We start from the raw sequence: 13805 nt of genomic DNA on the forward strand, positions 1-13805 counted from the left end.
AGGCACTGCTTTAATAGAAATCAAAGGCAAGACCAACTATACAGTAATACCATACTGTGTGATATATTTTCACTAATACGTACATGAAAACACTAGTCAGACCATCAATACAATCATTAATTTCAAGTTACCTGAGAATTGGCTTGTTTCCTCCGCATCTGATCAGCTTCACGCTGTAAAGCACTTCTCTTTTGATTGTATTCACTGGTTGTTTTATCATTAACTGCCATCTCTTTCTCACACTGTTCTAACTGCTGTTCCTCCCCAGATTGGTGATATCTGCCACATACAGAAACATTCATAACGGTTGCATACTGGCAAGGTAAATTCTACAAATACAAGTACTTGTTTATTTTCTGTATCAGCACTTTCAGTTGGCTTTCATCTCTATAAATATCATCAACCTATGTTAGTAGGAAATATTTTCAAGACACTCATAGCCACACACACACACACACACATACACACACACACACACACACATACACACACACACACACACTATATAGGAACTGGCCAATCATGCTGGTATAATTCTATGTACTTTAAACAAACAAGTCTTGTGAGCATTTAAACGTGTACCTCAAAACTAGGACTTCTAGTTACCATCAATCTTTATATGCTACTATCTATTGGATTCTATTCATAATTTAAAACGTGTAATGGTTTGTGCGCCACTTGATTTAATTGATTACTACTATTATGTGAGTCTCAATAATCGCAGAACAAAACCAGCCAACAATGGGTTTCGCTGGGGATTAGTGGACATTTAGATAGCAATTTACATTACTTCAAAGCTATGTACTTCATTACACTGTATATTACTACATATGCAAAAACATACAATATGTACCTCAGCATTGCTACGACCACAGTCTTTTTTCATTTCTTTCTCAATTGCTTCTTTCTCAGCTGCCAAAGATTTGAGTTTCTTCCGCATTGTTTTGGTTTTCTTATCTATTTCCTATTGAAATAAGTTTACACACTCATTCTACAAGTATAAGGAAAAATTAAGTTTTGATTAGGGATCATAGTAATGAATAGTGAAACAAGGGAGGTTGCTTACACCTGAAGATATACTAGTGGACAATAAATTAGATAGGACTCAAACAAGTCCTCAAAATGACCCAACATGGTTCTAATGAGTTGCTACAACTTTTTAAAGAGCATATTTTCTAATGTCTGACTGACTGTCTGATGCATTCAGGCAAGCATAGAGAAAAAGTGGCTACCGCTATGGCTCTTCAGGTGGAGATATGCCTTTTGGCAAAACAACCAAGATGGCATAATGGTCTTACCTGGAGTTAAGCTTCTTTTACAGGTCTACCATGTAAGTTTTGAATGCTTCATGTGAATTGTTGATGGCTTTCCATGGAATCACTCCATGAAGACCATGATTACTGAGTTGCATACTATTTGGACCACGCCTCTACTACTGGCAATTGATACAGAAGTGTACAGCATCAATTATAATAAGTAAAGAACATGCTGTAAACAAAGATTTTATGAACAGAAATTGTTGATTTTAAATTGTACAATACGCTCATGTGCTCACAAACAGATTAAAGACTTTTCAGTGATCAAGAATGACTATGGCTAGTTATGATTATTTAAAAAGTACACAAACAAGTGTACAGAAAAGTCTTTAAAATCCACAGAAATTTCAGATGCAAAACGGATCCCTCATTTTTTAACAGTGACCTCCAACAAAATATTACACCAATACCTCCATGGGAAATCTGTATTCCAGAATTGACACATCTCTAAAAAACCATATCCCTAGGGCAGACAATGCCTATCGTGGAAAACAACTACAGATGGTAAAGCAGCTGTCTGCAAAGGCTTCAGTTCAACGACATTTATCACCTGGCAGTCACAATGCATTAACTACACACACTTCAATCTAATATTGGCAATGACAGTGATCCTCATTATTGTCAAAGAAATGTGGACAGACACAAAAAGAGGAAGGAAGAGCATGTTAGAACATTAAGATGTACCATAAATGAACAAAAAACTGAAATCTGTAAGCTTACTTGTGATTTGGAGAAAAAGGAGTTAATCAACTTTGTTAGAAATTAGATGAGGTCACAACAGAGAGTTGAAAACCACTAGAAATGATGATATCATGTATCATGTCACGGAAGAAAGAGATGAGGCTGAAAGGTAATAATTGCAAATGCAAAAGCCTGAAGACATTTAAAATTGCTCAAGATTCCTGTGAAAGGATTCTTTCAGATTATATGGATTCTGAAATGTTTTGAATAACATCAGTACAGAGAATGAAGAATCAAAAACTGAAATTACCTCTATATAGTCTGAACTTACGTCTGCTGAACATCACAGCATAGCACAATCTAATATAATTGACTTTTCTTTTGAGACAAAGAAAGGCAGATTTTATTCTCCTTCAATTAGAAAGCTATACTACAGTCTTCTGGTTCCAGCAGTCAAAATAGCTGCCATCGCTGAGTCAGTGCTTCTGTGTTTCCTCCCAGATATTGAAGTTTCAACCTTACAACTACCAAGAAGGAGTTGTACTGATTATATGAGACAAGAAGAACTTACAACAGTTACAACGGTCCACAAAGCAGACACACTGTGTAAAAAAACTAGCAGCTAATGAACATTTCAATTTAAATTCTACTAAAAACCAAGTAAAATTGAATGCTGTTGCCTTAACTGGGTTAGTAAATGAAGTTACAGATGGTACTTCACATTGATATTATTGATATTATTGATAAGGAACACAGCAAACTAAGAGAAGCAGCCAACCAACCAAACCTTTGAATGCCAATTCGATCAACTGGACTCTATTTACATCATTGACCACAAACAGTGTTGCCACACACACACAAAAAGTTGAACTGTTTATTGCAAGACGACATTAGGCAAGATGAACTCAAGTATGGTTCAAATCAATCAACTGGTATAAGGAACTTCTGAAAACTTTTGTGCTATGCACTTGGGGGTAAATCTTTGTGTTGCATTTTTGAAAGGGATGAGACTGGCAAATGAAAGAGAAGGAATTGATGAAGGTAGACATAACCCTGTTGATACTTTTGTCCATGGATTTTCAAAACTATTTGGATCCCATGGTGTACCTGAGTACGGAGTAGGAGCGGTTAACTTTCCAGATTTCATTGAACTTCAGGATGAAAGCAGTGATGATGCAAAGTTTGAAATTAATCTGAGGTTAACGTTGTTTGTTGTCTGGCTGGTGACAAAGAAATACAATTGGGTTGCCATGCCATCTAAGAAGAGAGAAGCCAGCCCTTCCTCACAACATGGACCATATGCTTGATTATTTATCACATGAAAAATGATCAATTTGCATTGATTTGCGGTATGCCTGAGAATTTTTGACATTGAACAAATATCACAAATCTCATACTAAAGTATCGGTAGTAACTGCAACTCAAGCTATAACTTGCCACTAACACTATGGTCAGGGCTCTTCTTTTTAGTTAATCTGCTATACAGGTAGAGGAATCTATCATTCCGGAAGAAATACTGGTAAGTGGTCTATTTGAATTTTCCCACGTGCATTGGATTGCATTCATTCACCACCATGACATATTAATGTAAATAGAATGTTTTCAGCAGTGCATATGGTCTATTGGATGTCCACTCAACCTGTATTGCAAGTTTGAATTATTTGCTATCTGGCTGGTAGGGATGAATTTGTCATGTTGAAAAAAGAACACTTGGGCTGTTCCTCCACCTAAAAAGAGATAAGCCAGCCCTTCCTCACAGCATGGTGATGTAATTGGATGTTCATTCAGTCCCTAGACTCCCTACTGCAAGTTTGAAATTTGTTTTCTATCTGGCTGGTGGCGATGAAATTATCACATCGATAAAAATACAATTGGGCTGCTGTACCATCTAAGAAAAGAGAAGCCAGCTCTTCCTCCCAGCATGGTGATGTAATTGGATGTTCACTAAGTTTGTACTGCAAGTTTGAAGATTGTTTGCTATTTGGCTGGTAGTGATGAAATTCACACCTATAATAGCATGATGATTTTGTGGGTATAGCTAACTTATCGCCACCAGCCAGACAGCAAACGATCTCAGGTTAATACTTTCAATACAAACTGAGTGAACATTCTATGCTGTGAGGAATAGCTGGCTTGTCTCTTCTCAGGTAGCACTGCAACCTAAACTTAGAATTTTGCATTATTATCAACGTGATATATTTCATCGTCACCAGCCAGATAGCACATAACCTCAGATTAATTTCAAACTTGCAGTACGGACTGAGTGAACATCCAATTGCATCACCATGCTGTGAGGAAGAGCTGGCTTTTCCTTCTCAGATGGCTACATTTTAAATGAAATTATTGCAACATGCAAAAATTAATAGTGGTTATTTCTTAAACTAAAACAATCACATCTCCAGTTTTATAGTAGTTCAAGCATCAGTGTAGTAAGATTTGTCTGAACATGCACTCCACCTATCAATTACTGAAATAGCAAAGTGGCAATTAGGTTTCAGCTATGTTCAGCCTGTTTCACAGCATTACAAATGAAAAACATTAGGAGAAGGACCTCTGCAATCAATTCAGTCACAATGAAAAACACAATTCCTGTCAAATGTAGACCATTACATGGCACTACTGCAAATTGACACCTTTCGCTGCAACAAAGATAAATTGGACACAAAGGAGTAAGTCCTTGAAGCATTCATTATATGTACTGTGGAATGCCAAAAAGTTGAAGTGATGTCGAACACTGAAAAATCAAGCCTGTAGCCTTGGCCATTACCAAGTTGCGCTTGTTTGAAGACATCATTCAGTCAGGCAGTCATTTTTGGAAGCATTTCAGGTTGTACTGAAGACACTTTTGGGCTTGCCAAGGTGCCACGAAGGTATTGTGAGAATGGTTTTAGGGTAAAAATTTTGGCCAGAAAAGCCCAAACCTTCATGATCCCTAATACAGTACTATTGTACAGTATGATAATCTATAACAATAAGTACCACAATTTCCTTTTCTAGCATTTTATTTGCTGACATCAAGTCTGCTTTCTGCTCAACTAGTCCATCTCTCCTTCTCAGTGACTCTGTGATCCTTAACTGTGTGTACAAACTTAAAAAGTCGTGTGTATTGACATCATCAATCTAACCTTTTCTTTTCTCAATTCCTGCACTTCTTTCTCTAGTGCTATTTCTTGGTTTCTGCTGTCTGCAATTTCCTTGTGCTTCTGATAACTCTTTCTCTCGATTTCTTTCCTACAAACGTAATTGTATATACAATACGTGTGACATGCAATACACAGCACACATCTGCTCTACAGTAAAATTTAAGTAAGAAATGAAAAACCATTAGGAGGTATAGCAAGGAATAACATTGACAACAGACTATTCATACTAGTATAATGTTTTTCTTTGTGAACATCATGTCCAGCTACAAAATTTACAAACACCTTGTAAATAATTACTGGATTGTCTCAAATTATGGCCCAAGAGTCTGTTCCTTCCAAGCAGCTTTTCATCCCGGTCACTAAACAAGGCAGATGTTTATATAAGGGCTCAGCAGCTACATATTTCTTAGAATCAACTTCATATCTCATGCAGTGTTGTATTCTCCTTAAACATTTTTCAATTCAAGCTTAAAAGGAAGTCTATGAAATGTTCAAGACACCGCATGAAATTGTTAGAAATTACAACTGCATTATAAATTATAGGTGTTCATTTAAGATCTGGCATTTATTTGTTATGATGCTATATAGCCAAAGTGATTAAACAGGACCAGGCATTTATACTAGACCTAAAGCAAACAGTATACTCCTTATGTTAGTAATTTGAAAGATGCACAACAGATCACTTCACTTACTGTACTTGTCGAGCATTCTGTTGTTCCCTGCCCACCTCACTGTGGTCACGTCCAGCAATTCCACCATCTCCCAGCTTAGCTTCCTCTGCTGCTACTTGTTGTTCTTGCTTCTTCAAATCCTGATGGTGGTAGGACAGCTGTGACACCTTTAGTTCAACAGACTGGATTTGCTCCAAAGTGTCTCTGTATAGTAAATGCTCTGCTCTCAGCTGTGTAGAAAAATATCATACAAGCAGTTTATCCAATGAACTACTCTGAAAACAAATTTGATTGAATTACTCTAATTAGAGCTTCCGTTAACAAGTGTAAGTATGTTCACTATTGGAATGATTCTATAGAACTTTTAAATGGGTTAGGTAAGTCAGTGATTGTGAGACACATTACAATTCTAACATCATCTGGTTCAGCCAGTTATAGTTATTGGTGACTACGTAGCTACATGTTCCATCAAGTGATCAGCAAGACAGAGAAAGTGACACTACAGCAGAACTGTGTCATTGTGTGCAATAGTAAGGAAAGCATCACGATAGTTCTCATAATCTCAAACAAATAATGTAAACAAAAGAAACTGGAACAGTGAAACAATATTTACAAAAATAACCTTCTTTAGTTCCCCGTCCACTGATTGTAGTTCCTTGTTAGTTGATAACAGAGCTTCATCGTTAGAAGGGATATCATCATAATCTAGTTTCTCCAACTGTAAATGCACATTATATACTCTAGCAGCAAGTAAACAGGATTTGTACAACAAAAAACTGAGGTAAATACAGTAAGACTTTGATTTATCTACCTTAGGTTTATCCAAACAATACGGTGACTGTTCTATTAGAGTATTTTGTCACTTGCAGTGCATACTGCTGTGAATAATCATATACAGTAAAGGAATCTGAACAAATTCAACAATTTTGTGAATGATCTGGCACACAGGTATTTGGATAATGGAAGTGGCATTATACGTAGCAAAGTTAACACACTTTATCCACAGAGAGCTGCAATTCTTGTAGACATTTGTGCTTCTCTTGCTGCTTTTTCAACTGTTCATGAAGCTCATGAGGTGTACTTTCAATAACTCTACTTGTCAGCTACATATAGTATACACCAACATTACAAGTGACCTACTGTATTCATTTTACCATAGTAATCACTGTCTCCACATCTGATTGACAATCAAGACCTCTACTACACACTGGACACCTCTTCAGTATCTGTACCTTCTCCAAACACTCATTTAGAAAAGGAATGCACCCCTGGATTGCTGCAATGTCGCTACAAATATTCAGTAAATAAGTTCAATCCCATGTTTTGTTTATGCTTTTTTTTATATTATATAATCAATGTGTTACTGAGACCTACTGAAAAAAGCCTAGACACACCCATAGGGGTGGTATAATTGGATTTTTCCTAGACTAGTACGTGAATGTTACAATATGTAAGTGTTTCTAGGTGATTTTAAGTTGTCATCAATTGAATTAACAAATACGACAGACATGACTTACGCTTGAGTGGACTCAACACTTCTTTGTACTTCCTTCGCTAGTGAATGATAATCATTCTCATCACATACTTGTGCAATTGTTTGCTCAAGACCTGTGAAGCACATCTATGTGGAAGTTTGTACAATCATTTGCAGTGACTAACTGTGTTTCTCTTTCTTGGCACTTGCCAGTCGTTTACTACATGTGCACAGAAACACATATGTAAATCCAATGACAGTTTGCTATAATAATTACATATAAATATACTGGATTATTGGTTATCTGAATGCTTCGATTTTGGTATCGTCAAAAGTACAGTAACTGTTAATTCAGAGTATTTCCTTAATATAGTGTGTGTTCTATTAGAGTAATTGAAAAGATAATTCAATTGGCTTCAGTTGTCCACAACAAATCCACATATCTAACACTATTGACTCTCTAGGAACAATGTGTTGAGGATCCACTGTACCTCACTAAAACACTCCTCATAAAGAGAGGAAAATTTGAAAGTATTCATAAACTTTACATACAGAAAATAATTAGCATCACCGGCACAGGCCATTAACTGCTAAGCTAGCATATACTTGTGGTACACAACTTCTCAACACAGTATGTATGTATACATGTAACAAACTTTAACATATCCTGGTTAGCTGAAATCCTTATCCTCGTCTCTTGAGCTTGTTGCAGCTTTTCTTGAACAATTTTTAAGTCTCTTTCACTTGACCTAAAAGATAACACATTGACATTTTCCAAGCACTTTACTTACAAAGTGACTAAGAGATATTTGTGTGTGTGCGTGTGTGTTGTGCGTGTGTGTGTGTAGATTCACAAATTCCATTCACCACATCGCCGTAGTAATCCAACATGAAATGTCCAATCCTGAAGATTTCCAAGGAAGGCCTGGGATATCTGGTGAGCAGTCTGTTGCAGGGACTAATTGTAACAAAGTGTATGTCAGATTATTGCAAGACAGTGTGGCAGCAAGACCATTGGACTCTTTTTTTTTTGTATACGTACAGCTCGGAACTAGAAGCCAGAGTGAGCTACCAGGAACACCAGGATACACATCACATTAGACGAGGCAGAGGAATTTACTGTATTTTGATTTACAAGCTACATGTACTGACATCAACCAGAACAACTATCAAACACACTAGTTGTACAAAGGTAAGGTTGAGTTTGAGGCAAGCTAGGGTTGGGAGGCATGCAGCAAACCCTAGATGGCAAAAGTCAGGGTTACGGTTAGCTTTCTTGTTTACCGGATGTTTCTATCTTACAAGGTAGAAAAGAGGAGAGGATGGATAGCTGGCAGCAGCAGCTGATTGGTGAAGATCCTGGATTAGAGGTGGTTCTGGATAGGGAATCTGCTTTTACTAGTCCAATTCTTTCGTTTGCAATCTCTACATAAGCTTTTTGGCTGAATGGTCTCTCAGCCTTATTGTTTACCATGCAACACCTTTATAGGTTAACAATAGTGTTGTTTTAGTATATTACTATAACTATAGTTTTAGTTAGGCATTTTCAATTTTAGTTTATTAATTATAACTAATATCCACAGCATTAATAAATACTAATCAAAACTATAACTAAAATAATTGAAACTAAAACTAAAACTACCAAAAATAATATTAGTTTACACTTGCAAAAGCTTCATTACAGTCCATACAATGATTATTAGTATCATTATAATAAAACAAATTTTGTGTGTCAGTATTCTCAGCATTCCATTTGCAGTTACATATGCTTGCTTTATAAACAAATACTTTGTTGTGGCACCTACAAACATTTATGGCATCTGTAACTTGCTCTACTGTAAGCTAGAATATTCTAGAAGTTGTTTGTTGCAAACCTATAAATTCAGGACAGTTGGATTCTACTATTTAGTTGTACATTGTCATCTTAGAGTTATGGCAATAAGTATATATTTTAACACCTAGCTGTGAAGTAATGCAAGAAGATGACAGCCCTATTGTTTACTGGTTACAGCGAAAAGAATTGTATAAAGAATAGCACTGGATATTTTATCAATACCAGCATCATCTGCACCAGTGGAACATGTATTTTCTACTGCAGGAGAATGTACCTCTACAAAGAGAAACAGACTCACTTTGAAAACCGAAGTGTTAATAAAAAACAAGCATTACTTTGTGTTGTAATCAAATAGAGAAATACTAAAACTAGACTACAACTAAAACCTCAGTATATTGCTATAGTATACTAATTAAAACCAAGATAACTAAAACTAAAAGTAAGTACGTAAGCTCTGCTAAACTAATCAAAACTAAAACTAAAATATTTTTTCTATACTACTAGTTAACAAGGTTTCTAACAGTGAGGATGCTCATTGTCTGCTTGATCGCCACACAGAAACACTCAGCAGCATTAAAACAAAAAGTCAACAAAAACATGCAGCAGCCTTTCTTGTGGAATGTTAGGAGTGTTCCTTCTAAAACTTTTAAGGAAGATACTTTACTTACTGTTTTGTAGTGGATAACTCAGATTCAAGATCTTCCACTGCAGGCATCACATCAAAGATTATCTCTAAGGTTCCTTCCACATCATCCATACTGTGTACGTGTGTAAAATCACAAACAAGGTGTGTAGGTGTACTCACAGTTCATTCACTCTAGTCTCCGCTTCTTCCTTTTTCTCCCTCAGAATATCGAGGGCACCTCTTTGAGTAGCATGCTTGCTCAGCTTGTCCAGTTCTTCCTGCAGTGCTGACACTGTAGTGTCTATTAGTTCTTTCTGTTTCCGTAGTGATTCATACTCTGCTTCAAGTGAACCAATATCAGTGTGATCCTGAAACTCTTTGAGGTTGCTTTCCTGCATATAACACAACAGGTATAAGAAACTTAATAAAGAATCAGACAAATTGCACATATAACTGTACAATTGGACATTTAGTATTACTACTTGGCGTTTCTCTGAAATCAGTATGAAAATTCATGTAATGTTCATGGAAAATTCATACCGCCATAGTATGAATTAGATTCATACCACTGCAATATTTTCATGTAAATTTCATGCAAAGCTTGTATATGAAAAATTTTCATGGCACCATTTCATACACTTTTAAAAATTCATACTATGGTGGTATGAATTTTCCATAAATATTACATGAATTTTCATACTAATTGCATAGAGAAAATGCCTAATAGTGATGTACAAAGCCCTGGATTAGATATTATTAATCATTAGACAGCAGCAATATGACAGCAAAAGTAGAGCAACAAAAATACAGCCTATTTACGAATCTGCCAGAAGAAGTCAGTTTACTGTTTCAGTCAGCATTGTTTATTCTATATCTTGAGTCAGCTAGTTGTATCACTGCTATTTAACCTTCTTTCCAAAGAGTCTATAGCACTACCTACAGACTGTATACCTCAAGGATACATAAGAAATGTGTAGCACTTTGTGTATAGAGCAGTTGCACAATTAGGTACGCTTATAACTAAGCATTTAGCAAGAATCCATATAATTGCCACAATACAAATGTTTTCAATTCTACTGTTACAGCATGTATGGATAGCGTAACCACTACAGTGTTACATTCACCTATCATAACGTCATAAAGTATTAATATGCTGAAAAGACAAGAGAATAGCCAGTCTAGTTTCTGTTTCTGATATAACTCTGCTTTTTTACTGGGATGCTCACGAAGCCACCATTAGACGGCATCTAGGAACAATTGTGTTTGGATAAGGATCCACTGTAAATCAGACAGTTATTTGTGTGGTACAAAGAGAAGAGATACAAAAAAATAATACCCATGTGTCTGGTTAAAAACATGTATTGTTCCACAAAGCATTTACACTAACTTTGTATTATCACTTACTGCTTCTTGTAGTTTCTTTTCTACAGCTTCTACTTTGGTAGCATCCATGTCCTTCAATTCTTCTGCAATATCATTTCTCTTCACTTCATTCTCCTCCTACATGTAGCACAGGACATGTTGAACTTTACATCGATCATGACATTCATACCACACAATCAAATTACAAATTTGTATAGGCTGAACTATCTGAGCTACTGTATGGATCATTGTTTTACCTAATCTGTAAGTGTTACCAATGTAACATACATAACTGTAGAATTTATCACAAGCTTTCCTATAGCCTGTAGTGAAGTGTGATAGTCCTAATCTAATATAAGGTATGAAATGAAGCAGTCGAAAGATTTCTATTAGGCAGTTGTGACATCGACTTGGCTACATGTGCCTCACCACACAACAACTAAATTTACTGGACATGTCTGTATGTATGTATAGACCAGTTTGCAGTTTGATCATGTTCAACACAGGATTTTTGGTGACTGGTCTCTGATCAAGAGCATAGCTAGACTTTTGGTGAAGACCAAAAAAAAAAAGGTAACTGCCTGCTAAGAATAACTGCCCTCCACTAACTATGTATAAGTACATAAAAGTCCCTATAACTTGCTAGACTGCTGCTCTAAATACTTTGACTGTTTTATTAGGGTAATTGACTGCTCTATTAGAGTATCTCGATCTGAACATGACCGGTTTCCGGAAACCTCAAAAACCCCCCTGGAGCCGCCCCTGTACAAACAATATCCTGACTTTAATACAATCATTTGTACCATTAGTTTAGTCTTCATATCTTTGGACTGGTTGTATTTGGCTTGCTCTAGTATTAGATTGTTCAACTTTTCTTGTAGACCAGCAATCTGCTTATTGTATTCCTCCTATAATGTACATGTGCAAATGTGTATTTAGATTACACATCACACCTGTTTTGCATGAGCATTTTGTTGTTTCAACTGTCTTTGTTGAGTCAATGATGAAAGGAATTGTTCAGCATTTAATTGAGAATCACAACCTTTTCTTGAAACTACAACAAAAAATGTCAACAATTAAAAATCTATGCCAAAATAGAAAAAAAAGAGGGTGCAACCTCCCAGGGTTAAAATTTTAAAAAGAAAGTTGTGAAATCAAAGATGGTCGCCAAGAAATGGAAGCAACTCTTTTTTGGTGGAGCTAAACGCTCTCATAGAGTGACTTGTTATGTAGCTGTGCCATAATTCCATGGCTATTGTTTCCAGTTTCCTTTCAAACCACCAAAAAGCGTTTTATGATAGTTCCTCCATCTACAGATGAATTTTAAACTTATTTCTTGAAGTGGTTTACCATGCATGCATGACAAGATTGATTTGTAATGTAAATAACTTTGTGAAAATTTATCAGATTTACACGAAAATTGGTAATGACATTCACCGTCGGGCCCCTTTTTGTGTGTGTGTGTGTGTGTGTGTGTGTGTGTGTGTGTGTGTGTGTGTGTGTGTGTGTGTGTGTGTGTGTGTGTGCCAAATTTCAGTGCAATTGGATGTCTTTGCATTCTATAACAGTTTCTGTGAAGTGTACAAAAATAAGGAGAAACCCCCCAAATCTTTGGTCATTCATATCTTGGGAATGGCTTGTGCAATTTTTTTTTGCTGAAATATGATATGTGAATTGCCCTACCAGGCAGACAACTCCATGGTAAAGTTACTCTATTAAGCCACAACAAACAAAGCATGGTGTGTGAAAAATCACGTCTTTGTTCTTCCTGTTTACGTGCTGGCACGTGCACTGGCTTATTGGCCACATGATACGCTACCATGTGTGTCTTAATGTTGTATATAACATATTTTAAGGGGTCATTAGCAAAAAATTTTATCTTCAACAATAATAGCTTTAGGGGTGGTCCACAGTTTTCAGCCGTTTCGCGAGTGTACAAACCGTACGCTAGGGGGGGAGGGGGTAAAATCACATGTATGCTTTTTTTTAAATGCTAAACACGTGAGTTAGCAAGAAATCCAAATGCAGTGATAAGGCTCTAGTGAGCCCTACTACTACTTCATACAATTCAGTATCCAATTAAACGGTGGACTAAGTGAGCTCATGCTGTTAATGCATGGGCCCAAGCCAACACGTGTGCTTTGGCGAACTCTGGAAAACAGTGCCAGCTAGGGCTAGCTACCAATGAAATGAGGCTTTATAAGCTGAAGCCAAAGATAAACCTCACGTTTCAAACTACAAGTAAAAACAGTTATCAGCGTGATAACACATACTACAGGTTTTATAACAGTACTTACTGATTTCTCTTTAGTCTTAGTCTAACAATTAACACTGATAAACGAATAGCATCTAGCTACACTGGTTGCTTTTGTTTTGTACCTGCAGAAGGTGTTGTGGGTCTAGGAATACTATTGGGTATGGGAGGCTGGATTATGTGGGTACTAATTTGTTCACACTACATAGTTGTGGTAGTTGTGGGTTGCCCATAGAGAAAACCTGTCTCTACAGAGTGTACCCACAACTCCTGACTCCAGTCCACCTCAGACTATGGTGAAAACACCCTACATACTAGTACTGCTGTTGCCACTGCCAGTGATATGGTTTTGTATGAGCACATCGAAGATAGCCAAGAACAAGTTGTTTCTATGATGTGTATGTACACATTTGCAAATGTGCATCAGGTTAATACTAATGCCTGC

The 13805-nt window shown here is 36.6% G+C and overlaps 1 protein-coding gene across 1 annotated transcript in view; it reads right to left on the minus strand.

Annotated features, from left to right (window-relative positions):
• LOC136267900 (DNA repair protein RAD50.L-like) overlaps positions 1-13805 on the minus strand; it is a 59651-nt gene that overhangs the window by 33897 nt on the left and 11949 nt on the right. Inside the window, exons 16-32 of the mRNA XM_066063082.1 lie at positions 12060-12160; positions 11910-12014; positions 11149-11244; positions 9925-10136; positions 9788-9877; positions 7942-8034; positions 7471-7505; positions 7329-7419; positions 6966-7098; positions 6807-6914; positions 6434-6529; positions 5833-6041; positions 5123-5228; positions 4977-5072; positions 854-964; positions 346-404; positions 132-279 (exon numbers count right to left, since the gene is read on the minus strand). Coding sequence (XP_065919154.1) covers positions 132-279; positions 346-404; positions 854-964; positions 4977-5072; positions 5123-5228; positions 5833-6041; positions 6434-6529; positions 6807-6914; positions 6966-7098; positions 7329-7419; positions 7471-7505; positions 7942-8034; positions 9788-9877; positions 9925-10136; positions 11149-11244; positions 11910-12014; positions 12060-12160 — 1889 coding nt within the window. The remainder of the gene's footprint in view (positions 1-131; positions 280-345; positions 405-853; positions 965-4976; positions 5073-5122; positions 5229-5832; positions 6042-6433; positions 6530-6806; positions 6915-6965; positions 7099-7328; positions 7420-7470; positions 7506-7941; positions 8035-9787; positions 9878-9924; positions 10137-11148; positions 11245-11909; positions 12015-12059; positions 12161-13805) is intronic.

The sequence above is a fragment of the Dysidea avara genome, chromosome 10 (genome assembly GCF_963678975.1).
Source record: "Dysidea avara chromosome 10, odDysAvar1.4, whole genome shotgun sequence".
NCBI classification, from domain to species: domain Eukaryota; kingdom Metazoa; phylum Porifera; class Demospongiae; order Dictyoceratida; family Dysideidae; genus Dysidea; species Dysidea avara.